Source organism: Nanorana parkeri, unplaced genomic scaffold (genome assembly GCF_000935625.1).
Source record: "Nanorana parkeri isolate BGI_ZX_2015 unplaced genomic scaffold, ASM93562v1 scaffold181, whole genome shotgun sequence".
NCBI classification, from domain to species: Eukaryota; Metazoa; Chordata; class Amphibia; order Anura; family Dicroglossidae; genus Nanorana; species Nanorana parkeri.
In genome coordinates, this window is record NW_017306449.1 from 592,032 (window position 1) to 616,660 (window position 24,629).

Below are 24,629 nucleotides of genomic sequence, written 5' to 3' on the forward strand. Positions count from 1 at the left end.
AGATGTATTAAGTACAACTGTACATCTTCCTTTATCATCAGGCCGGATGGTGATACTCTTGTCTTTCTTCAGGGATGTATCCGCCCTCCATTCTTCTGTAGTTGGGTTTCACGGAGGTGGTTTGGCACTGGCCAGGGCAGCAGACACTTTTAGGCGAAGTTGCTCAGCCTCACCCTGTGGCACTTTATTACTGTGTATCGAGGCCTCATTGGCTGAGATAATACCCACTACAGGGATGGTTCTGGGTGTGATTGTGAAATTCAACCCTTTAGCAAGGACATCCATCTCTGGCTGGGTGAGAAACCTGTCTGAAAGGTTCTGCACCCAGTTCTGCAATGTCCCCGTTTCCTCCTTCTGTCTCCAAGTTAGTTCTTCCCTAGTATAGCTGTTTCCAGTTCGGGATAACAAAATGGAGAACTTCTTCTGTTGCCTCTCCTTGCCCTTAGTGTACTGAGCTAGCTGTGTGTGTACCGTGAAATCTTACTGTCCTCCAAGTATCAGCAGGTAGCTGCAAAATCAGGCTCTCTTCTAGTTGATTGATAGTATGTTTTAAGGCATCAACTCTGAAATGGGTCTGCCGTACACGTTCATTTAGCAATTGTTTCTGGGCCTTATGTAGTATCAGCTAGGCTTTGTGGCCCTTTACTGTGGAGTCCAAACGTATGCTGCAAGGTACAAACCCCTGTTGGCATCTGAGGTTAAAGCGCAGGTGATTTCTATAGCCTGCCAATTTTCTTGCTTCCTTTTCATATTCTTGTACAAGGTTAAGGGTTTTCTCCCCAAAATGTGTCGCAATATGTCTGTGAAGGTTCTATGACATGTTTTAGTAAATAAAAATGATTTGTATTCTCATGCAGGCCTCTTACAACAGTGAAGCTACTTCAATGGTTACGTTTGCTGTGAACCTATATGAGACGGTACAGAAGGACAGAGCTGACCTAAACCAGAAAGTAAGACCCCCATTTTTGATGTATAAAATTTAAGTCAGATTTTAATTCTTTCTTGCAAACTTTAGGACCAAAGTTTTGTTGTACGTCTTCATAAGGATTCCAGTGAGTAATAAAACCCCAACACATTATCGCATACATTCGGGTATCCCCAAATAAGCAAGCAGCTCTGGTCCCTCAGGGGTGGGGAATTCCTATCGCCCGACGCCCGGGACAGGCAGTTTCGGGCGCCGGGCAAGTCGTTTTTTAATACATTCAGCCCTGCTCCGGACAAGCAGAGCTGAATGTACAGTGGAAGCCGCCGCTCGTTTTCATACAAGTGATCTAATCAGATCACTTGTATGAAGCGAGAATCGGCGATCCTGTGCGGCCCCCCCGGTTTTCGGGTGTCCCCCGATCCTCTGGTGGACCTGTCACCACGGCACGGGAGCTCACCATAGAGCCCGCAGAGCAGACGAAGAACTTCCTTTCTTCGTCTGCTCTGTGCTATCACTGAGACCGTGGCGCTGTGATCACAGCGCCACCTGTCTCGGCTGTCAGGAACTGCACAGAACATCAGTTCTGTGTTGGAGGGCAGGTTCCATAAAGAGAACCTGTCACCTCCAAACTATCACATAGAGGATTTTAACACCATGTGATGGGAATAAAATGAAAAAACATTTTTTTTAAAGTTATGAAAAAGTAAAATATAATAACATATATAAAAATTAAAAAAAATAAGTGACAAAGTAAAAAAAAAAATAATTAAAACCAACTCTGCTGCCCCTGCCATCTGCATACAAATAAATACACGCATAGGAAATTGTGTGTGTGCGTTGAGTCCTGCTGCCATTTCAGTGTGTGCCATATTGTGGTACCTGGGCAGCAGAACTCTCTCACACACACAATGTGCATTAAAGGGTAAGTTCACTTTCCCAGGTAATACGGGAAAATGGAATTACCCGATCAAATCTGGCCCGATCTCTTCTACCCCCCTAGCTATAAACTTTCTGCAAACAGTCCTTACCCCGTACTGTCAAGCGCATTCCTGCCCTATGCATTTTGAATTTTACTGGCAAATTGCAAGCACTCATTGGTCAGCGTGGTCAAGTGATTGGCCGGGAAGCCAGCTCCTTGCCGATTGGCCGCCAATCAGCATCGAGCCTTCTTCCCGGCCAATCAGGTCATTACGTTGGCATGGAGCAGGCCTCCCAGCCATTCACAATCAAGCCGGCCAAACAACATGGAGTCGGCTTCCCTGGCAGTCAGGAAGCCGGGTAGCATCTCATTACCCGCTGCCTAGCTTCCTGATTGCCCGGGAAGCCTGCTCCATGCCAACGGGTGAGTACTTAAGGCAAAATATTGGTACTTGATACCTAAAAACTGGTATTGGTGCATCCCTAGTTTTAAACTTTTAAAACTTTTTTTGTTGTATTGGGACAAGTAGATTGTCATGAAGGACAAGTAGATTTGACCCCCGCTTTAGCCCTTGGACAAGTAGTTTTTTCAAAAATTTCCACACCCCTGTCCCTTTTTAGCGTTGTATCAGCCGTCTGCATTTTCATTAAGCAGCAGGCTCCCACAGCAGAGCTAGGGCCTCTGGTATAAGCTCACATGTAAAAAAAAAAAAAAAACAGCCTGTGGATAGCTGAAACGAATAGGTTCTGGCTAACTGGTAAGACATGGACGTAAGACTGCAGCCTTTATCCTACCCAAATGCCTTTTAGTTTTCCCGCTCCAGGTCCCAGACTAGAACTTAAAGATTGGGGAGAACAACAAAGTTTGCTTTTGGTCGCACATCACAGAGCACAGGGGGTTACATTCTTAACTTGTGCCTTTCTTGGGTATTATGCTGTGCATGTGCCTGCCATTTCTTTCCTGGTGCACAGTGCTGGTTGGACACACTTCCTGCTGCTGCTGTGACTCTGCACACACACACACACGTGAAGCTACACCTCCGCACAGTGCTGTTGTTTATAAGCCTGGGTAACCTTGGTCACCCTCTCACCTCTGAGAGTTTTGAGTGGGACGCTCCTGGCGAATTATAGGTGCAGGGTTACTTAAGTCTCTATTTTTCCCTGGCAGGCCCTGCTATGCAGCCTGCTGTTACCACTTTGGTGATTTGTCAAACCTTGTCTGTTTAAACTAAGGCTTTGGCATAGAACCTTTGCTGGTTGTCCACAGGGATAAAGTGGTTCTAAGACCTCCTTCCTTCCTAACGTGGTGTCTGCCTTCACCATATCCAGTATGTTGTTTTACCATCTTTATGTCCTCCCAAAAATCCAAAGGAGATTTCCGCTCACTGCCTTGTCATGGTTTGCGCTGTGCGCATTTACTCCTCAGCCACTACTTCTATCTGTTAGTCTGAGGCTCCCTGGACGAGCTTCCACCTCCTCCATTGGCTGGTGAACTCTGCAAATGCCAGATTCTGCTGTAAGGTCTTACAGGCAGCCCTTTAAGAGTGGGCTCACCGTTTTTTGTTCTGGTTCCACCTGGGATGGCTATTGTTCCCGGTCCTGTTGGCTGTGTTGCCGGCCCCTCAGTTGGACTGCTTTTGGACATACCATTGGTCTAAGAATTTAACTCCATGTCCTGTGACGTACAATCAAGAAAACAGGATTTTTGTCTTGAATGTGAAATCACTTTTTTTGATATACATCATAGGACACAGGTCCTGCCCTCATCTGACATGTTCCACTCTGTATTGCTTGCTGCAAAACTGAGGCAGGCTGGGAGTGATTGGGATTATGCTGGGCTGTTCCTGCAGCTTTGATATGCCAGTTTCTAATCACCTGATCATAGCTGCATAACCCAGTGGTCAGTCCACTCAAGTTTTATTTCAAGTGCACATAAGTGGTCTATTTTATAATGGGAGCGCAAATAGTGCTATCTATTATTCTTGGCAATGAAGTACAGACTGCCATCTGCATTTTATGGCCCATTCATCTCTCTCTCTCTCTCTCTCTCTCTCTCTCTCTCTCTCTCTCTCTCTCTCCTCTCTCTCTCCCTCCTCTCTCTCTCCCTCCTCTCTCTCTCCTCTCTCTCCTCTCTCTCTCTCCCCCTTAACAGAGCAGACATCACTCTGTAAATGTAAAAGAGCCTACCATGTGATTTTGACAGGCCACTGGACTAGACTCTCCTCCCCATCCTGGTTGACTTTTTTTTTTCTTCAAATTTTAATAGATCTTTAAGTGTAACTATACTAAAATTGAAGGTATACGATATTAATGGAATTCTGGAGCTGAAAACATGCACATAGTCTGATAAATGTAATCTTTGCATTGACTGGAATTTAATCCTATTTTATTTTATGTATTTTTAAAGACAAGCTTCATGCAATCTCTTCTTGCTGAATATATAACATCTCTGTCTAAGATGAGGAAAAAGATAGAAGACAATCTGTGTGAAAAGGAGGAAATGAAAACTCGTATGGAAGAAGCCCTTCTTGCAAAAACAGCGGTATTTTATCTTTGGGTTAAAGCACACCTTTCAGTTCCATAACATTTAAAAACTGGCCCCAAGACTACAAAGTACATAGCAGTGCCCTCCCTTACGTTCCTTTTTTACTTTGGTGCCTTGAAAGCCTGGTCTTCCTCCCATCCTACTACACCTTACAATTTATACATCACAATAATAGGTGGTTTTACTGGCCAATAGGAAAAAGTGGATGGGGCAGCCCTTGACACCAGAGGAGTGTTAACATTTTCCTGTTTTTAAGCACCCGTGATTTGTGCATTTATAGGAATTTGCTGAATATTCATATTGACCTATTAATAACGAATGTCTGTCAGCTTGTGTAATGTGCAGAACTGTCCACTGAAACCTTGCAATTTGTTACTTTGCTGTATGCAGGCAGATCAGTGTCTGGAGGATCTTGAAATTCACTCTTCAGCTGTCATTGCTCAGCTTCGCAGAGACTTAGAAACTGAGAGGAATATTTGTGAAACTGTCAGAGAAGCTTATGAGCAGCAGGTAAGTCTATGGGAGAATTTCCATGTTTACTCACAATGTTCCCTTAGAGCCACTTATTAAGATTTAAAAGTTAATCAAGCATGTAAGTGGATGCTGAGCTGACAAAAACATACTTATTAACAGCTCCTAACTCCTGGAATAATGGCTGGCTTGGTCTATTTACATTAGGATCTCCCTTTTGAAGGGAGGGTATCTGTAAAGTTACTGTATGTTATGACCTTTTCTTGTCAGCAGGAGCCCAACTAGATTTTTTTCAAAAAAATAATTTGTCTGAATGTAATATGCTTGAGCAAATTAACCCTACTGGCGAAGGGGCGGGCATCTTTTGTATAAGCTTATTAGATGCACTTCTTTTTATTGATTTTTGCATGAAAGCCAACTGACAATAAACCACATTAACAAACAACCTTACACTTTTTATATTTACGCTTTTTATAATTGTCAACCTCATAGACTGTGGTAATTACAATTCGCTTGCTCAGAGTTGTAGTAACGGATCCTCCCAAGAAGGGTTCTTGTAGTAAATCTTAGATCAACAACATCAAAAGCATTCTAAAGCCGGTCTGGAGTGGAGGAAGTAGAAGTATGCCATTGGTCCCACACACTATCAAATTGTTGCAGAAGACCTCTGTTTTCATGATTTTATATAGGGGTTATTCATTGATTTTGTTTCTTCCATTCTCCAATTGTGGGGGTGAGGGGTGGCTCCTTCATGTTAACAGAATAGCAGCCTTAGCATAACAGTAATAATTTGCAGAAGGTATTTACCATGGGAGATAATTTGAAGGTCTTCAAATATGCATAGAAGGCAGATCATGGGGTTGCAAATATTTATTTGGATGATAGAAGACCAACCGGTAATCCTTCATGAGTTGAGGGATTATGTTCTGCCATTTCTGTTTAGCCTTCTGACATTTAGAAGATGTGGCATTTTTCAACTCCGAATTGTTAGATATAAGTTTAGATGAGTTCCCACAATGGAGCAAGGGCCAGTTGAGAGAGAATCAGTCAATTAGTCCCATACTGTCCCCTATTTGCAAAAGATGCATTTTTTAAAATGCTGATATTTTTTTATTCTATTTTTTCATGCTCCTGTAGTCTTCCTACAATGAAGAGTTAGACCAATTTATTCACAGAGCTCATTCTATTTGCTCTGAAGTTGAAGATGACCGAACCCAGCTCCTGATGCAGGTAATGAGTAGACCAATTGATTTAACATGCCATCTCTTCAGTTTTTTTTACCAGCAATGTTAGCTTTTGAAAAGCCCAGTTAATGAACAGAATGCATAGGGAATAGTACTGGACAAATTCCAGGAGCCAGATTCTCAACCTTTTATTATTGTCAGTCAAAAACTTTGCTTCTGCCTTCATATCACAGATGGGTTCTGAATTCTACAGTATATTCACTCTTTGGAGATGCTTAAACCTCCCATTGTATGTTCAACACCCTTTTTCCAGTCTTGATATGACTCCTTTTTGTTTTCTTTTAGGAAAGGTTGAAACCCTCCCTTGTCAGGACACTAATAATTTGCACAAACAGTGGAATTATTACTTCCAAGTAGGGCTGGTAATGATTAACATTTTTGTGTTCGATTAATCGAAATTTATTTTAATTGATTAATTTCGATTAATTATAATGCACATACAGATCCAACTACATTGGCCTATACACATAAAGCACAGCAATGAAGTAATAAAATTAACTAGGATCACACTAATCCAGGACATTATTAATCTCACGTGGGGCAACTTAGAATAATAACGTGCTGGATTAGTGTGATCCTAGTTCATTGTATGACTTCATTGCTGTGCTGTATGTGTATAGGCCAATGCCTTGGCTGGCGCTCGTGCAGAGAGTTTTAAAAAAAAATTAATCGATCAAAAAGATTAACGATTAATCGAGAAATTAATCGTTAATTTGCACAGCCCTACTTCCAAGAACTACATTTGGGCTGGCTTTGATCCACCTCTTACACGGTGCCTGGGGCCTTATGTTAAATGATAAATACTTATCCTTATTGAACTCCTTATCAAAAGTCCCTTGTAATGGGGTGGGGCGGTGCTCGCAGTGACTGCAGATGGTGCCGCAAGTATGAGCAAATTGTAGAAATGTTACCAGCACACCAGTCCTTGGATAGGGATAGCAAAGCGTCATTTATTGAAGTTCTTTGTCATATGAACAAGCGCTTTTGGGACCACACAGGGTCCCTTCACCAGGCTTTAGCATTGATGATGCTAAAGCCTGATGAAGGGACACTGTGTGGTCCTGAAAGTGCTTGTTCATATGACAAAAAACTTCAATAAATGAAGCTTTTGCTATCCTAAAAGGACTGGTGTGTGCTGGTGACATTTCTACAATTTGTTACTGTTATATGACCCTCCTATCCCTGTTCTGGTGTCTACCCTAGTAGGTCGGGGGTAGGATATGGGTGGAGTGTCCCACTGCTCATCTCCCTGTGTACACAAACTTTATACTGTCAGGAGTGTGCACTACTACATTTGTATGCAGATAGTGTGAGGAAGTGGCTGAACCTGGAGGCTGCTATTGCCTAGAGCCGGAGGGAGAGTGGTTTCAAGGATATGTGGAGTCTTCATATTAATACCACATATGTTTTATTTATATATGTAAGGATTAGTGTTTATCGATTTGATTTTCTGACTTGGCATTTGTTGATAGTGTTTTCAGGCCAGGGAACTTATATCTCGGTACTGGCGTCTATTTGTGGTTATGAAGGAGAAAACCCAGGTTGCTCTTGAGAAGTTTGATGGAATCAAGAATGAAAGGAATGATACTATTTTGCATAATAATGAGGTGAGTGAGCACCAATGTCCTAAACGTTCCCTTACAAAACGTGCGAGTAGTAGAGGATAGCATTGCAAAATCCAAACATACAAACACCGGAATAATCACAATGGGCACAGAGCACCATTAACAATTGAGGGTTACAGTGCAGAAAGGATGTCGTGACGACATCTAAATATTGCAAATAAGACTGAAGTTCTAAAGGACTGGCACTTGCCTCAGGTGTGGTCACCTGCCTGAGTGCCCGTTCACACCAGGAGGGATCTGCCGCCATGAACGATCCCATACATTGCTATGGGGACCGTTCATGTGACCTTGCGGCTCAGTGCGATCCGAACTGCCCAAATTGCTCACTGACCCTTTTTTGCCGCGCTGATCAGCATGGTTGCCATACTGCTTTCAATGGATCTGTGCTGTTCAGTGTGGTGTTGGGCGTTTTTTTCCCCGCATGTAATTTTTATTGAGCGTTTTCCAACAATACAAAATAGAGCAGAATTTGTTATAGTCTTTACAAGCTCCACATGACATGAAATCATATAGGTTACAAGCAAATAAACAAAACGGAATAGTAAATACAACAATATTCATCACAATCACCTCGAAACCATGGAATGTCGCCTAAACAAACTTCCTAAACGGATTTCAAACACATTTTATTTCTGATTTCTAGGGGACTAGAGGGACATGGCTTGGAACAGGCCTTGGCCGTATTTAATTGCGTTTCAATGCTGAAAAAAAAACCTCTCAAAACCGCCCTTTTAAAATCTGCGCTGATCTGCAACCGCCCTGGTGTGAATGGGGCCTCAGAGGCTTTTGAGCTTTATGGATATATTTCCTGCTGAAGAGGAAAACATGGAAAGGTGTGAATGACCTTCTGCTCCAAAACTGGAGATGGAGGTTAACAATAAGCAACAACATCGAGTAAGGGACAGTAGAAAGAAAAATCAAGAGAAAAGTAAGAAGGCTGGTATTCTTAAGCTGGCCATACACTAGTAGTTTTCCGAAAGAAAGGTCGTTCTTTACCACCTGATAATGCCATCAGAGACATGACGAATGTCAAATGAAAGTTTGTTTTATTTTACATTAGATTTTGGAATAAATGGAATTTCCCGAGCGAAAACCACATTCACTGTTAGACTTGTTTGTTTTAGAAAAAATGTCCCTCCTGCTCCTTCGACTTTTTCCATCACTATGGTCAAAATCAATCATCGATTTGACCCCATCAACTAATAGAAAGTCAAACGAAAGATTTTTCGTACGGAAGTTCTTTTGAAACTCTACCAGTGTATGAAAGCATAGAGGGGAGAAATGGGGGTGGGGAGTGAGAGGTGGTCCACGTCATAGAAGCAAATCTGTCTGCTAGGAATTGTGTCTACAGTGAGTGAGTGCAGTGGGGTCCATGGAAGTGAGTTTGTAGGTAATCCATTGGGACCAAACCTTAAGGAAGATTTTGGGAGTGTTCTTTATTTAGAATGCTAGATAGCTTTTTGAAAGGGAATACATTGCACTTTCCCAGTTGAAGCTATAGTTTTGCTGCTAAAAGGGAGAATGTCACCAGTTTTGGCTGGTATTTATGTAGGCCCCCCACTTTCTTCAGGAAGAGTTCATACCCTAGCACAGCCCCTCCCTCCTTGCACGTCATAGCCAACTTCTCTTCTAGGAGTGTCTACTCTCTATGCTGGCCTAGCTCTCCCACCCCTCACTTTGCCTCCCTACCTTTCATGTAGCTGCCAGGGAGGAGCGAGGGGGAATTACCTTAGTATCATTTGTGTAACTGCTGGGGCTACTGACATCACATCCAAGATGGCGGCACCCAACAGCAGTCCTCAGGGCTTTCGGATGCCTACTAAAGAGAGGCTTTTACAGGTAAAAACATGCATCAAACATGTTTACTGTACATACAATCTTATGGGAAGATTGTTGTTGAAATGGTGCGCAACAGATTTCTTTAGTGTCATGAAGGCCTTATTCAAATTGGTGTACGCATTCATACGGCGTGCACGCTCGTGCAGAGACCTCCCGAGAGGGACAGGTGCAGTCTGTAATTGCCCACAGCTGCCTGTACATCCCTATGACAGGAATGTGGCTACACACCGACCAGAACTTGCACATCCATACAGATCTGGGTGCATGCTGTTGGATGCAGACTGTCTGCCCACAACTCCAGTTATGTATTTCATCAATAAATTGCATAACTCATTACTTCTGTGTCAGCAATACTGACATTGCTACTTTATGCGAGCTGCCTGAACAGAGGTGAGCTTTGCAATTGTGTCAGCACTCCTCTGATAGCTTGTATAAAGTAGCACAGTGTAACTGCTGCTGTCACAAGAGTGATGTGTTATGCGCTGGGCTGGTGAACTTCAGGATAGGAGTTTTATGTGACGGATGCTGCTTAGTTGCTGTGGGATCATGGGAAATGTAGATTACGGTTGGGTGGAAAACTGCCTGTTTTGAAGAGGACAAGGAACCAAGCAGCCACTGATGCAGGGAGATGCACAGTCTTCTAAAGTAATTAATAAACAATCATGCAAAGTTGTAAAATGCAGCTTTTTCATTATTATGGTTTTAGGTTTGTTCAAAATAGCTATTCTCATTATTGTGACCTTAAAATGTATTTCCACGTTTGCAGTCAAATTTGAGAAAACCCCTCTATATGTTTGTGTTCCCGTAGCATAGTGAAAGTCTGAAGATTTGTGCAGCAACCAGATTCAAAACTTTATAAAGAACATTCAGATTCAGTCAAAAGCGGCTAATACATGGAACATGTATTTCAACTTTTGCAGCCAAATTGCAACAGCCAAATATATTTTGTTACATAGTCCCATTCACATTTCATACACAATATTTTGAGTATATAAAAATGCTTCTAGTCATAGGCCTTTCATTTTCCACCCCAATGATTAAAAGCAGCTTTTGGCTCCATCGGTCAATCAGAAGATTGTTCTCCAAACATAAATTCATTATTGAAAGCCTTTTTTGTGGGGCGTCTCCTGTATCCATTTTGGTATTAAACAGTTTTTTGTTTTTTTTATGGCTACAGCTACGAGTCAGATTCAAATAAAAAAGCAATTTTGCATCTGTTAAATCATCCTGTGCAGATAGGCCTTGGCACCGAGATTGCATAGCAGTCACTATAAATTGTGGACTGGTCAACGAGAACACAATTTCTTTTTTAACCATTTATTACTGATAGATGTCCAGATGCCTGGAAGACCTGAAGTCTTTGAATGAACAGATGACGTTGGAAAACTCACGTCTGGGTTCAGGTTTGTGTTGTAACTTTGTTTTGTTAATGTGTGTAAATGTGTTTACTGTGCAATTCTGTTTTTATATTTATCCATTTTTCTCTATTTTTTCTTTAGAGCTGGAATCTCTGATGGAACGTGTGTGTAGTCTAGAGGCAGAAATTGATCAGTGGAAGGAGGAAAATTCTGAGCTGGCAGAACAATTGTCTGCTAGAGACTCATCTATGAAGCTACTAGAAAAAGAACTGAATGAGGCAACCGCAAGGTGTAAAGCGTTTTGATTTTTAAATGGTTTCATAATGCCCTATTGTTTTGAATATATCTGCCCATACTTGCACAGATTACTTCAAAGATTTAGGCCCATCCTGCTAATGAACAGGCCTGTGATGAAAAGTTCCTCAGCTGGATGTTATTGGAATATCAAACACGTGGGTTTGAAAATCTGGTTGTATGTACGTTTTTGACTGCTGCTATATGGGGTCAACATGTGACAATATATCTGTTCAGCTTGGGGGCTTGCTTTGAAAATGATACACATGTAGCCACACAGGCGCACCTCAAATTTTAGCTGCTCAATCAAATGTTTAGGTAGTTTGGTGTATGAGTACTATAGCTTAGGGGCGGCATTATAAAGCCACAGTATAGCTTTTCCATGGCTATACTACTGCTTATTATTTAAAAAAAAAAAATACATTGTAACGGTGAGTGGATAGCCATATTCACTCATTATAAATCACCCCCTTATTGTCCCAGTGACTAACTTTAAAAAAAAATCTTTCTTCTTTCAGAGGCCAGTCATATCAAGATCGCTTCAAGTATCTATCTGCAGAGGTTGTGCCCAGGTATCCCCTCAACATTTAAAGCAATATTATTTTTGAATGGCATGCATTCCTTTTTCTTTCTCGTTTATTAAGGGACACAGGATGTCTCAAACCTTTGGATTACACTGGCATCTACAGAAGGATTGGACACTGGCAAAAAGGAATACAAAACTGTAGGCGACCTCAGGATACCCATTACCAGCATGCCTCAGTTTATAGAAGGATCAGAGTCTTTTCTACAGCTCTGCTGTTAAGACTTGCTGCCTGCCACCCACCTACAGTGACTTTGGTTGGCTCTAGCCATCCAACCCACACCTGTTATTAGGTATCATAAGTACCTGAGGCTTTGCTTGTTATTTTGGGCCCATACATTGCCTTACCACCATGCGGCATGATTCTAGACATGGGAGCAGTCCTGATGTACCGGGTGCCTCCAGCTCACATTCTACTAACAATTATGTGGCTGTTTGCAGAGTGTCTTCTGATGCTCTGAATTTGTTTGTCCTCAGAGTCCTCATTGGTTCTATAGGTTGTCTGGACCCTTTCCCTTAGCTGAGGTCATGCAAGATTATATGACCCAAATGACTTGGTTATTTGCTGTAACCCAAAGGTTTAAGATTTGCTGTGTCCCTCAATGAACTCCAAAAAAAAGGATTTTACGGGGAGTTCAAAAATCCTGTTTCTCTCCCGTTCATTGAAGGACACAGGGCAACAGATCGTAGATCCTGAATGGTAGGGTATATCGCCACCTGCAGGAGAAGGACGCTAGGCACATAACAAGAGACAAAGACAGCCTAGGGGCGGCCCCTGCTGGTGACGTCAACACAGGAATACGTCCACAATTCCTTATAATATAGTAATAAAAACAGTCTATCTTTGAACACTGGAAGGAATTCTGTACTCTGTTACAATTTAACTTGTATGTTTCCCACATCTCTTTTCTTGTCTTGCATTAAGCACATAAGGGTGAACTTCATCACATTCCACCTGTGCAATTTAACACACTCAATTAAACCTTTATCCAGTTAAACAAAACCTATAGGAACAAATGTAGATCCAAGTCCACGTTTAATCCTTTAGGTTGTAATGTATTCAATTGAAAGATCCATTTTACTTCTCGTCTTTTGGGCTTGAGAAAGAACCGTGTGTGTGGTTCGAAAAATGTTGCCCTTTTTGTATCATGTCATGATAATAGACCACATCTTTTACAAACTTCCAATACTGCTGTAGTTTTTTTTGTGCTTAAAGGAGAACTATGGGGTTAGGGCTTTTCCCCATAATTCTCCTAAGGGTACAAGGAGGACACAAACTAGCATCCTCCCGTCACCCAAAGCTCAGTATACCGCGAGCTACAGCTCTCGGTATACTGAGACGCTGCAGCCGGAACGGATCCCGACAATTGTGTCTGGATGCACCCAGCTGCGTGAGTGACAGCTGGCTCTGCCTATCTAGAGGCAGAGCCAGCTGTACCCGCCCCTCCCCCGTCCATTCCGCCAGTCAGCGCTGGAGGATCGGACAGGGGAGGAGGGAATCCAGTCCCTCCCCTGTCACGGCTTTCTGCAGGGATAGATCGAGAAGTGAGCGAGCGCCAGTATGTGTTCGCTCACTTCCCGATCTATTGAGCCGACCTGTGACAGTTTCATTGTCACAGGTCGGCTCAGATTATGAGGCTGAGTGAAAATCACTCACCTCAATTCTCTTTTTAAGTGAGGTAAGCCCTAGATGGTTTTATTATGTATTTATTTATATATAATTTACATAGTGAAGCTACATTTATTTTAAAATATTTTGGGTATGTCATTCTATAAAATATAATGGGCTTTGTCTGTAATTTCACAAACTATTAGGACTGCAAGAGAGCATTTAGTGATGATCATTTTTATTTCTGGTTGTTTCTTGGTGTTAAATGCAGTGGTACGTAACCCTTTTAGCCAGTTTGAATAGGCGGGTTATTATAGCAGTATTATCTGTGAATAGTAGTTTAAGCGTTCTTTGATATGTTTTATTTAACAATTTCAGCCTTGAACTTAAATTGTCAGAGGTTTGTGGTCAGAAGAAGTCCTTACAGGCACAGCTGCGTGCTCTAGAAAAGGAACATGCTTCACAAATTAACTGCTACACAGAAAGCCTGGAGGTAAGATGCTCAGAGTGCCCTTCTACTATGCAATATTATGCCAAATTATTTTAGATTTCCCAAAATAATATACCAACGTGATCACATAATCTTCCTTCTACTGTGTGTGTTTTCCAGTTTCTTGAACAGGAGAACAGTGTTTGTCGGGAGCAAGTAGCAGAAACCGAATCTCAGCTGAAAACCCACCATCTTAACTTGCTTGAGCGTAACTATCAGTTTGAAAATCTGAAGGATACCATCAAGGAGCTAGAGTAAGTACACACTAAACATAATCTGTGAACATCTACTGCATTGTAACACGTGTGCAACAACTATTTTTTGAGGGGATACAGTAAATATAGATTCATGTTAAAATGCACATGCAATCCATAATTTACCATTATGGTAAATAGCAATGTTTACTTTATGATTTTTATTTTTTTTGTAGAATGCTAAAATGCATATAAAAAACATGTAGCTTGAAACTTAGACGTTCAAACCAGCCCCTCATGAGTAAAGCATAGATTGCCAGTTGGTGAGGTTAATACATATAAGCTTTGTGTGCACATGCAGGAAAGAAGCGAGCGAACTGAAGCAGAAGTTAGCAGATGCAGAGGACGAAGCTCAGAATATGAAGGCAGAAACAGCTAAAGAAATATCTAAAGCCTCCTCTGAGTCCTCAAAAATAAAGGCACATCTCTTAGATGTAATAAGAACTCTGAAGGAAAGCTCCCAGAGAGAGGTATGGCAACTGAGTAATTGTTTTCCTTGCTGTGTATGTGGAAAAAAGTATATGTATATAATAATAAAAATAATGCGCTATATATATAAAAAAAAATAAAGGAACACTTTTTAATCGGAGTATAGCATCAAGTCAATTAAACGCCTGGGATATTGATCAGGTCAGTTAAGTAGCAGAGGGGGTTGTTAATCAGTTTCAGCTGCTTTAGTGTTAATGAAATTAACAGGTGCACTAGATGGGCAACAATGAGACGACCTCCAAAACAGGAATGGTTTTACAGGTGGAGGCCACTGACATTTTTTTCCCTACTCGTCTTTTCTGACTTTTTGTTTTTCACTAGTTTTGCATTTGGCTAGAGGCAGTGTCATACTGGTAGCATGAGGTGATACCTGGACCCTATAGAGGTGGCACAGGAATGCCAACTCCTCCAGGATGGCACATCAATATGTGCCATTGCAAAAAAAGGTTTGCTGTGTCTCCCTGCACAGTCTCAAGAGCATGGAGCAGATTCCAGCTACTCTAGGAGAGCTGGATAGCGCCGTAGAAGGTCCTCAACCTATCAGCAGGCCCGCTATCTGCATCTTTGTGCAAGGAGGAACAGCATGAGCACTGCCAGAGCCCTACAAAATGACCTCCAGCAGGCCACTCGTGTGAATGTCTCTGACCAAACAATCAGAAACAGACTTCATGAGGGTGGCCTGAGCGCCCGACGTCCTCTAGTGGGCCCTGTGCTCACTGCCTGGCACCATGGAGGTAGATTGGTATTGGCCATTGAACATCAAAATTGGCAGGTCCGCCACTGGCGCCCTTTGCTTTTCTCAGATGAGAGCAGGTTCACCCTGAACACATGTGACAGACGTGAAAGGGCCTGGAGAAGCCGTGGAGAACTTTATGCTGCCTGTAACATGGTTCAGCATGAATGGTTTGGTGGTGGGTCAGTGATGGTCTGGGGAGGCATATCCATGGAGGGACGCATAGACCTCTACAGGCTAGACAATGGCACCCTGACTGCCATTAGGCATCAGGATGAAATCCTTGGACCTATTGTCAGACCCTATGCTGGTGCAGTGTCCTGGGTTCCTCCTGGTGCACGACAATGCCCGGCCTCATGTGTTGCGAAAGTATGCAGCCAGTTCCTTGAGGATTAAAGAATTAATACCATTGAATGTCCCCCACACTCGCCTGACCGGAATCCAATAGTACTCCAATAGTACATTATGTCTCGGTCCATCCGATGCAGCCAGGTTGCACCTCAGTCTGTTCAGGAGATCAGTGATGCCCTGGTCCAGATCTAGGATGAGATATCCCAGGACACCATCCGTCGCCTTATTAGGAGCATGCCCCGACGTTGTCAGGCATCCATACAAGCACGTGGGGGCCATACAAACTAATGAGTACCATTTTGAGTTGCTGCAATTAAATTTCAGCACAAAGGAATAGCCTGCTGCATTATTTGTTTACTTTGGTTTTTGGGGTGTCTTGAATTCAGCCCTCTGTAGATTGATCATTTTTTCATTTTCATCAAATGCTGTGGCATCCTTTCGTTCCTAACACATTACCCAGTCCATTATACAGTAGATATCCAGCATGATATTTCTCCCCATTGAGAGCTGATGTGTTTTCAAAGTGTTCCTTTAATTTTTTTGAGATAGAGATAGATTATATATACACACACATTGTCGCGAAGCATTGTCATTATTACCTGAAAGTTTACCACATTTGAGATCTTTGGCGCATGTTAAAGTCTACTGGCACAGAATGTACCTGTCATTCAGAAACACATACTGGCTGTAAAGTATACATATGGCTCATAGTACATTAGACATTATTCCCCATGTGCGATCTGTAGTGATAGAGATGAGGGGTATATCAGACCATTCTCCCATTGGGTCGGCATTTCAGACACAGTGGATAACAACTTGAGGATATTGCAAACTACATCCTCTCAAGGGATTATAGGGAATGCTCTGAAAGCTTTTCTTAGAGGCCTTTTTTGTTAGGTAGGTGAGCACTATCAAGTCCTATAGTAGACGAAGAGAGAAGAAAATCCTCCAAGTCTGCCTGGCTGCAACTGCTGAAAATTCTAAATAAGTTGTGTTGCCAGAAAGTACCTAGTAGGTATTTCTTTTAAGAACCTTCATACTGGATCAAGGGATAGTCCAGGACAGGACAAAATGACGGTGGGAACACTAACTCCTGCTGATGGGGCAACTGTCAACCTCTTGAACATTTTAGAGACTTTTGGGGACTTCTACCAGACTTGATATGCTTCCAAAGCCTCTGAAGAATTAGGAACTCTTACTCTTCCTCTGCAAACACATCTGTCCCAGGCATCTTTGGGATGCCCCCCTCACAATTAATGAACTGGATAAAGACATTTCTAGTTTTCTTCATGAAAAGGCCCCGAGCAAAGACTGCCTCCCAATTGAGATTTACAAGCAGTATTGAGAGAAGATGTTACTCATCCTGCTTAAAGCTGAACTGTGCGCACAAAGGTTTATTTAAATATATTCCTCAATAAAAACAAATCAAACCATTTTGTCTGCACCACATTCCTTTTTTATTAATTCTTTTATGAACTTGTAAAAGTAGTGGAGACATAATTGTGCTGTAAATAGAGGCGAGACAGTAGTCACTGGTCTTAATACAAGATGTTCCTGTACAGAGGCAATGTTTCACGCTAAACATAAACAAATGGATTGCGCTATACCCAATCTTTAGTGCTATGTAAGTGAATCGCAATATCCAAAATTCTTCTCAGAATAAAAATGAAAAAGTTTGTAATCCTATAAAGTAAGTGATTGTGAACTCGCCAAAACTAAAACTGCGTAATATAAAGTGTAACTAGTGCTTCAATAATCTATAAAAGGACAATAGTCTATAACCCCTTTCAGTGGAAATCAGTCCATAGTGACATGCCTCAAATACTCCACAAGCATACCAGGATTTGGATTTCTTAATCCACATATCACCATCCACAATAGTGCCCAAATATCCAGTGTTTACAAACGGTGTCTCTCTCTTCACACCACCGTACACGGAAACAAACCGCACTCATCGGATCTACAGGGCTACCCCTGCTGAGGGATAAGCTGTAAGCATTTTGTATGCCCGGCGCTTATGATTCCATCCAGTAATGCTTCGGCTTAGAAGAAGGATCCCCTCTTAATAATAGTCTCTCTTTTCCTCCTCCCCTCTCCAGAAGAGCTCACTGATCAAGCTCAAACAAAAACAAACATGCTTCTCATGGTGTAGTATTTCCCTTTCGTCCTCCAGAACAACTTGTGAGAGGCTCCACCCCTTTTTTTAGGAAACCCTTCAGCCTCAGTTGTTTCAAAAGGCCCGCCTCTCTCCTAGCTCCTCAGCTTTTTGTGTTTCCTCCTTCAGGGTGGAGCATGTCTCTGGAACGACGAGGGGGCCTCTCTATGGGGATACCGCTTGGGTTTTTTTCACGGCATGGTTACCTTAGGGCCACTGGTGCGCTCCACTTGCCACAGTTGATTCCGCTCCAGGTCCTCCTCCATCTTTTTCAGTGCCCGAGAAGGGCCAGTACCGGAGCTGCGCTACCCCCTTGGCTGAGCCCTCGGACCGGAGCGCTAGTAGTCAGGTGCTACTGGTCTGGGGACTCCGGGAGTTACTCCACGGCCGGATCGGAGGACCGATTGTGTCACTTCTGGTGCGGGTGTCGCACTTCCGGACGCCGCGGGCCTTGCGTTCCAGGCCTCGTTTCCGCCGCAGATAATGGGGCGGGCCTGGCTGGTGCATGAGGTGTGATTACATATTGCTTTTATATACGGTTAAAATCGCTTACAGATATAATCCAATGTTCGTACGAAAAAACTCCTCCAATTTTACAGGCGTCAGTGTGTTGGTATCGAGAAGCGCATGTATGCCACGACCACCCAACGTGTTTTGTCACAACTTCTTCCAAGGGTAGCGGGATATAATAAAGTAATATAGCAAAATACAACATCATGTTTGTTTTTTTAAACTTGGTCTGTAAGCTCTTCTGGAGAGGCGAGGAAGAAAGGAGAGACTTTTAAGAGCGGATCCTTCTAAGCCGAATCATTAGCACCGTGTATATAAAACGCTCACGGCTTATCCCTTAGCTGGGGTAGCCCTGTAGATCTGGTGAGTGCGGTTTGTTTCTGTGAACGGTGGTGTGGTGGTGAGAGAGACACTGTTGTAAATATTATATTTGGTCACTTATATTTGTGGATGGTGATCTGCGGATTCAGATATCACAAGACTATCAAGATTTGGGAGTATTTGAGGAATGTCGCTATGGACTGATTTTTACTGAAAAGAGACTATAAACACTGAAAGGGATTATAAACTTTATTGTCCTGTTATAGTTTATTATACACTTTTTATATTATGCAATTTTAGTTTTGGTGAGTTCAAAATTACTTCCTATATATGATTACAAACTGATACACTTTAATTCTGAGAAGAATTTTGGGATATTATGATTCACTCATATAGCACTGAAAATTTGGTACAACGCAATACATTTGTTTATTGTTATTGGTTGCAGTTCACGTCTGACTGTGTTGCAGCTTACTATGGGTATTGTTTCTTGGATAGTTTAAGCGTGGTTAATACGTTATTTAAATAAATATTTCACACCAAATTACTGCACAGATATGGAAGAAATAGACAGCATGATACATGCCCCTTACCTCTTGCATTTAAACAAAATTTGTGTAGCCCGTTCAGCTTTTAAACTTTCAATGAGGGCTTGCAAAGCAGGTATCTGCAACCCTGTATGAGGCTCGAAGGTATGTGCTACATACTCTCATTTGAAAAACTGACCTAAATCTATTGGGGCTGCTCGCTAAAGTTTTAGAAAATGTGGTCTGTCTGCCTTGAAAGAATTGGCAATTGTCTTGACCCCAGTTCCTCTCCTATAGCTAATCCCTTTTGGTTAGTACCCCTGTGACTATCACTTCCAGTGAGCTCCAACCTTAAGTAGTGGAATGAAGTGTGGAAATAAAAACAGTAGACCGTATGGTATGGTCTGATGTTTATTGTATAATAATACACTGGACATGTTGATGTAAAAGTGCCTTATTGAGGATGGCACTGTAACATTTTACAGATCAGTTAGTCCATCACAGGAGTGAGCTTGGAGCAGTGGCTACTTTACAACACACACAGGGACCATGGGGAACAAAAATAGCCACCCTCCAGAAGGAAGGACAGTGTCAGCACCAATTCAGAGATGATTTGAGGATCTAAAGTTGAATGAAACACAAATAAGATACATTTTTGTTAATAGTTAAGGTACTTGAATGTTAGATTTAACTCCTGAGTTTAGTGTCACTTTAATGTACCATAAACTCTGTAACAGTCCTTTCAGAACAAAGTATATTCATTCACCTTTAGGTGCCATCTACTGGGCAATTTATAACCTATTGGAATTTCCATTTAAAACTGTTTGTAGTTGGAATTATTTTCCTAAATGCTTTTTGGAGATTACACATAACCTGAAATGGTTTGAATACAGTTGCACTAGGATGCAAGGAGCAGATTTTTCAAGTTCTTCAAAACCTTTATGGGCCAGTTCATGTTATCAGTTGCCTTTTATTCATAGAGTAATCCTATATTAAGAATGGATATTGTTGTATTTTAACTTGCAGGTAAAATGTAATGCCTCTGGACTGCATACACCAGGTGGGAGTTTCACACTTTCCAACACTTTTACAGAAGAATTAATTCAGACAACAATCTTGAACACAACAGGTTAGAAGTAAAATGTTTTCCTAGAAAAATTTTAACCTGTTTGAGACTTTGCTTGGACATTTTCTGCATGTTGTGAAATGGTTATCCTGTTCAGCAGGGTAGTGTTTACAGGTCAGCCAGAGGGTCTTCATCATTTACAACTTTTTTTGGGGGGGGATGCGCAATCATATACAATATTTAGATTGCATCAAAAATCCTTCTAAACTGTAGCATACACTTGTGCTCATACGTTTACATACCCTGGCAGAATTTATGATTTCCTGGCCATTTTACAGAGAATATGAATGATTAACACTAAAACCTTTCTGTCACTCATGGGTAGTGTTTGGCTGAAGCCATTTATTATCAATCAACTGTGTTTACTCTTTTCCAATCATAATGACAACAGAAACTACCCAAATGACCCTAATCAAAAGTTTACATACCCCAGTTTCTAATATGGTGTGTTGCCCCCTTTAACATCAATGACAGCTTGAAGTCTTTTGTGGTATGTGTGGATGAGGCTCTTTATTTTCTCAGATGGTAAAGCTGCCTATTCTTCCTGGCAAAAAGCCTCCATGTCCTGTAAATTCTTGGGCTGTCTTGCATGAACTGCACGTTTGAGATCTCCCCAGAGTGGCTCAATGATATTGAGGTCAGGAGACTTGAGATGGCCACTCCAGTGTTTGTAGATTAATTAGATACACCCCAACTCCATGGCAATTAACGAAAGTAGTGTTTTGAGTCTTCTGATTATTTAGAGGTTTCCTTCTTTTAAGTTGTATTGGGCTGAAAAATAAAATTATTGTCTGGTTAATACATTTTACAGATGTGTAGACAGATGTGTAAACCCTTTCTCCACAACATTAACTGGGAGACTCAGCAGATCGCTCAAGTAATGGACAAATTTGTTGGTACCCTTAACTTCATTGCTCTCAAAGTGACGATATTAAAAGCAATTTTCATAGGTATATTTGCATGCCTTTTGTTTTGTCAGAGTAAAGCAAAAGAAAATGTGAAATGACAGAAATTATTGCTTAATCTACAAAGATATTCTAAAATGAGTTTTTGGTGCCCTTAGTTTGAAATATCATTATAATCAAATTATTTATATTTCTCTTAATTGAAGGACACAGCGGAGATCTTTAGGGCTGCAGCTAACGATTATTTTCATAATCGATTAGTTGGCCGATTATTAAGTTCGGTTAATCGGATTAAAAAAAAAGGATCCAGTGATGGACTACTAGTTTCTATTGCGATTGTAGTCCATCACAGGAGCAAGCTTGGCACGGTGGAAGTAAAAAAAAAGTGTGGTGTGCAATATAGTACATTATACAGCGGCGCAATGCCGAATACCAGCAGCTATAGAGGAATGCAGCAATAGTACAATCATCTCTTACCAATTGGTTGTACTGTCACCTGCAGGATTAGCACACTAGGCACAAAAAAAGCACAGCCTAGGGGTGGGCCTCTGCTGGGGGGTCTGCTAACCCTCCCATCTGCTAGAGGCAGCCCAGTTTTTTGCTGGCGTCAAAGAGTTTGGACCTAGTTCCCCTATTGTAGTTGGCGTTGAGTGCAGGGTTATCCCCTTAGCTGTAAGACAGCTTCCTGGTGTTCTGTTGACATGTCAGTCTCTTCCAGGGGGTCCGGGTGTTGGTGTGGTAGACTGTGGGGCGTTGGCGATTTATCTGGATGCGTGCAGCCCTTTACAATCCACGAAGGCTTCCACTTTCCTTTCTGACCTTTTCCCTGGGGGCTGCTGACACACTGGGGCTTTTAGTTCTCATGGACGTACTCAACTCGTTCCTGGAGGGCTTTGGACTGAGGGTAGGACAGGCTCTCTCGTGTTCAAACTAGGTGCTGTGGATTTTGTACCCTTTTCTACTTTCGCCCAAGAAAAAGATTTGTTTTTTGCACTTATCAGTTCTTGGGAAACTGATATCAATCTTGGGTTTCTGCAGGTACTATATCACAGACCCCAGTACCCTTTGGTACACAAGTCTTAAACGCTCGACTAGCATGTTTTTTTTTTTCTTTTTTTGAGGACATTTACAAGGTATGGGAAAAGCCTTTCTCGGGCCTTCATCCTACCTAAGCATTTTTTCTGTTTTGCTATCCATTTGAGGAAGACTTCCTTATATAATGGACATCTTCTCCAGTTGTGAACTCGTGTCTTCAACTGGAATCACCATCACCTTATCCAGTTGAGTCATCCTCCTTTTAAGGACCTGAAATAACATGAAAGCGAAATCTGTAGCGAGGTCCAATACACTGTCCCTGGATTGGCTCTGCAACCTCTTTTGGCCACAGTCCTTGTGTATCAGACACTAAATGGGCTAAGCACTTGCGTCAGGAACTGGAGTGTGAAAGGGTGTCTATTTATGTGAAACTAGTGAACCAGCTGGTCCACGGTCTTCAGTATGTGCGTAATGTGTCACTGGATACAGGTCCAAGCTGTCTGTTTCAGAGGTTGTAATTTGTTGTCCCCTATGGCCCAATAGTGTTGGCTAACTAGGCCTAGAAACAGATCCTGGTGCTTAAAGCTGCCTTACCCACAGAGATGTCCTCATTTTGCATGAAGGATTGCCTCTGTCAAGCTCAGGGTGGGGGGAAATCTTCACTTGTTTGTGGATTTCTGTTTTTTAAACCAGTGATCATTTTAGGCTATGATGAGATGGGATTTCTTTCCCTACAACCAGTTCGGTTCTTCACTATCGTCACTCCAATCTTCAGTCTCAAGCACGTCTCTGCGATCTTCAGGTAGTGGTGTGGAGTCTGCTTCACTTGGGGGTAATTGTTCCTGTTCCATCTATGGAAATGGTGAGTTGGTTGGTCTTCTCTGGTATGGCGGCATTGTTCCCCTATGTTGTCGAGCTGGAGGTCGTTCTTCCCATTACGCTGGAAGATTGTGGTGTCGAATGCCAGCTTGTGCAGCTGTGGCAGGGGACCAGGCAGTTGTCGGTGCAGGGCCATGGAATAAGAGAGGGGACCAAGTTGCCAATCAATCTGTAATTATGGGCAATCAAACTGCCATTTGCATTGGATTGAAGTTCTGTTGGGGCACCCTGTCAGGGTTCAGTCAGATAATGCCACGGCCGTTGCATATGTCAACCATTAGGAGGTTACCATGAGTTCGGCTGTGGAGCTAGACAAAAGCCATGTGCAGCCCTTTTCGTGGTATGTGTTCCGGGGGTAGACAACTGGCAAGCAGCTGGCCTAGGCCTTTTAAGCCAAGATCTTGGTAAGTGGACTCTTCATCTGGAGGTCTTCTGTCATTCATGTCGGAGGAGGGGGATGTCCGACAGATGTTCTGGCCTCTTGTCTGTATGGGAAATTGTAGTGGTCCAACCTGGTACCAGCAAGGTATACCTAATAAAGTGGCTGGTGAGTGTATATTATCCTTCCTTCAGTAGGTGTAAGAGATTTACCTTTCCGGTGTTTCGGGTTTGGCCGGTAGCGCCGCCTACTCTCCCGCGGCATCACGCTACTCCTCCTCTCTAGCTGGCTTAAACCACAAAGTTTATTTGCCCAGTGTTTGAGCAATCGTGCAGACGGCGGGCAATATAGCAGGCACCCGCTCTCCATCCTGAGTAACCCATAAACGTTTTACCGCTCTCCATCCTGAAGACTGGAAACTACTACAAGTGCTCTCCATCCTGGAAATATTTACATAGAGCTCAGCTCTCCATCCTGATCTATGATTAACCCTCTCCCTCCTGATCACACAGGTGCCAATCTAGCCTGTAACTTGAGTTCATCACTGAACTCCTGCTCCTTGATGTTCTGCAGCTACCAACCACCACACAGCAGTTGGATGCCAGCCTAACCTCCACCTCCACCTTCTTCTACTAGCAACTAGAGTATGCAGAGCACATCCTCCAGCTACCAGGAGCTACAAACAGGCTTGGAGTGCGTTGGGCGCGTGGAACTCTGCTGTACTTTATTATTTTTATACTTTGTAGACTTTTGGTTAAAACTGTTCCTATTGAAGTGAAGTAACTCCTCATGTTCATTTATGCTTGATATCAAGTCTGGTCAGAAGAGAGGAAATTGCTGTTAACACAGAACGCATGTTGTTGCTTAGTAACCTCTACTTTTTGTTTCCGAGACTTAATGCATAATCTAGTTCAGTTCATGTAGTCCTCAAGTTTCTATTGGAGACTTATGAATTAATATATTCACCGAAGCTCTTGCCAGACTATTTACTGAGACATCCGCAGTTGTTGTTCCTGCAATGCCCATACTTCTGTTTCCTCCTCCCCCAGGTGCCTTCCCATTTG

General features: G+C 42.3%; 1 protein-coding gene across 1 annotated transcript in view; it reads left to right on the forward strand.

The window, feature by feature from the left end:
* The first annotated feature begins 235 nt into the window (after nt 1-235).
* SPAG5 (sperm associated antigen 5) overlaps nt 236-24,629 on the forward strand; it is a 49,162-nt gene continuing 24,768 nt past the window's right edge. Inside the window, exons 1-13 of the mRNA XM_018554991.1 lie at nt 236-295; nt 858-950; nt 4,302-4,385; nt 4,779-4,898; nt 5,997-6,089; nt 7,576-7,710; nt 10,898-10,970; nt 11,067-11,214; nt 11,738-11,791; nt 13,790-13,904; nt 14,022-14,155; nt 14,457-14,625; nt 20,268-20,370. Coding sequence (XP_018410493.1) covers nt 236-295; nt 858-950; nt 4,302-4,385; nt 4,779-4,898; nt 5,997-6,089; nt 7,576-7,710; nt 10,898-10,970; nt 11,067-11,214; nt 11,738-11,791; nt 13,790-13,904; nt 14,022-14,155; nt 14,457-14,625; nt 20,268-20,370 — 1,381 coding nt within the window. The remainder of the gene's footprint in view (nt 296-857; nt 951-4,301; nt 4,386-4,778; nt 4,899-5,996; nt 6,090-7,575; nt 7,711-10,897; nt 10,971-11,066; nt 11,215-11,737; nt 11,792-13,789; nt 13,905-14,021; nt 14,156-14,456; nt 14,626-20,267; nt 20,371-24,629) is intronic.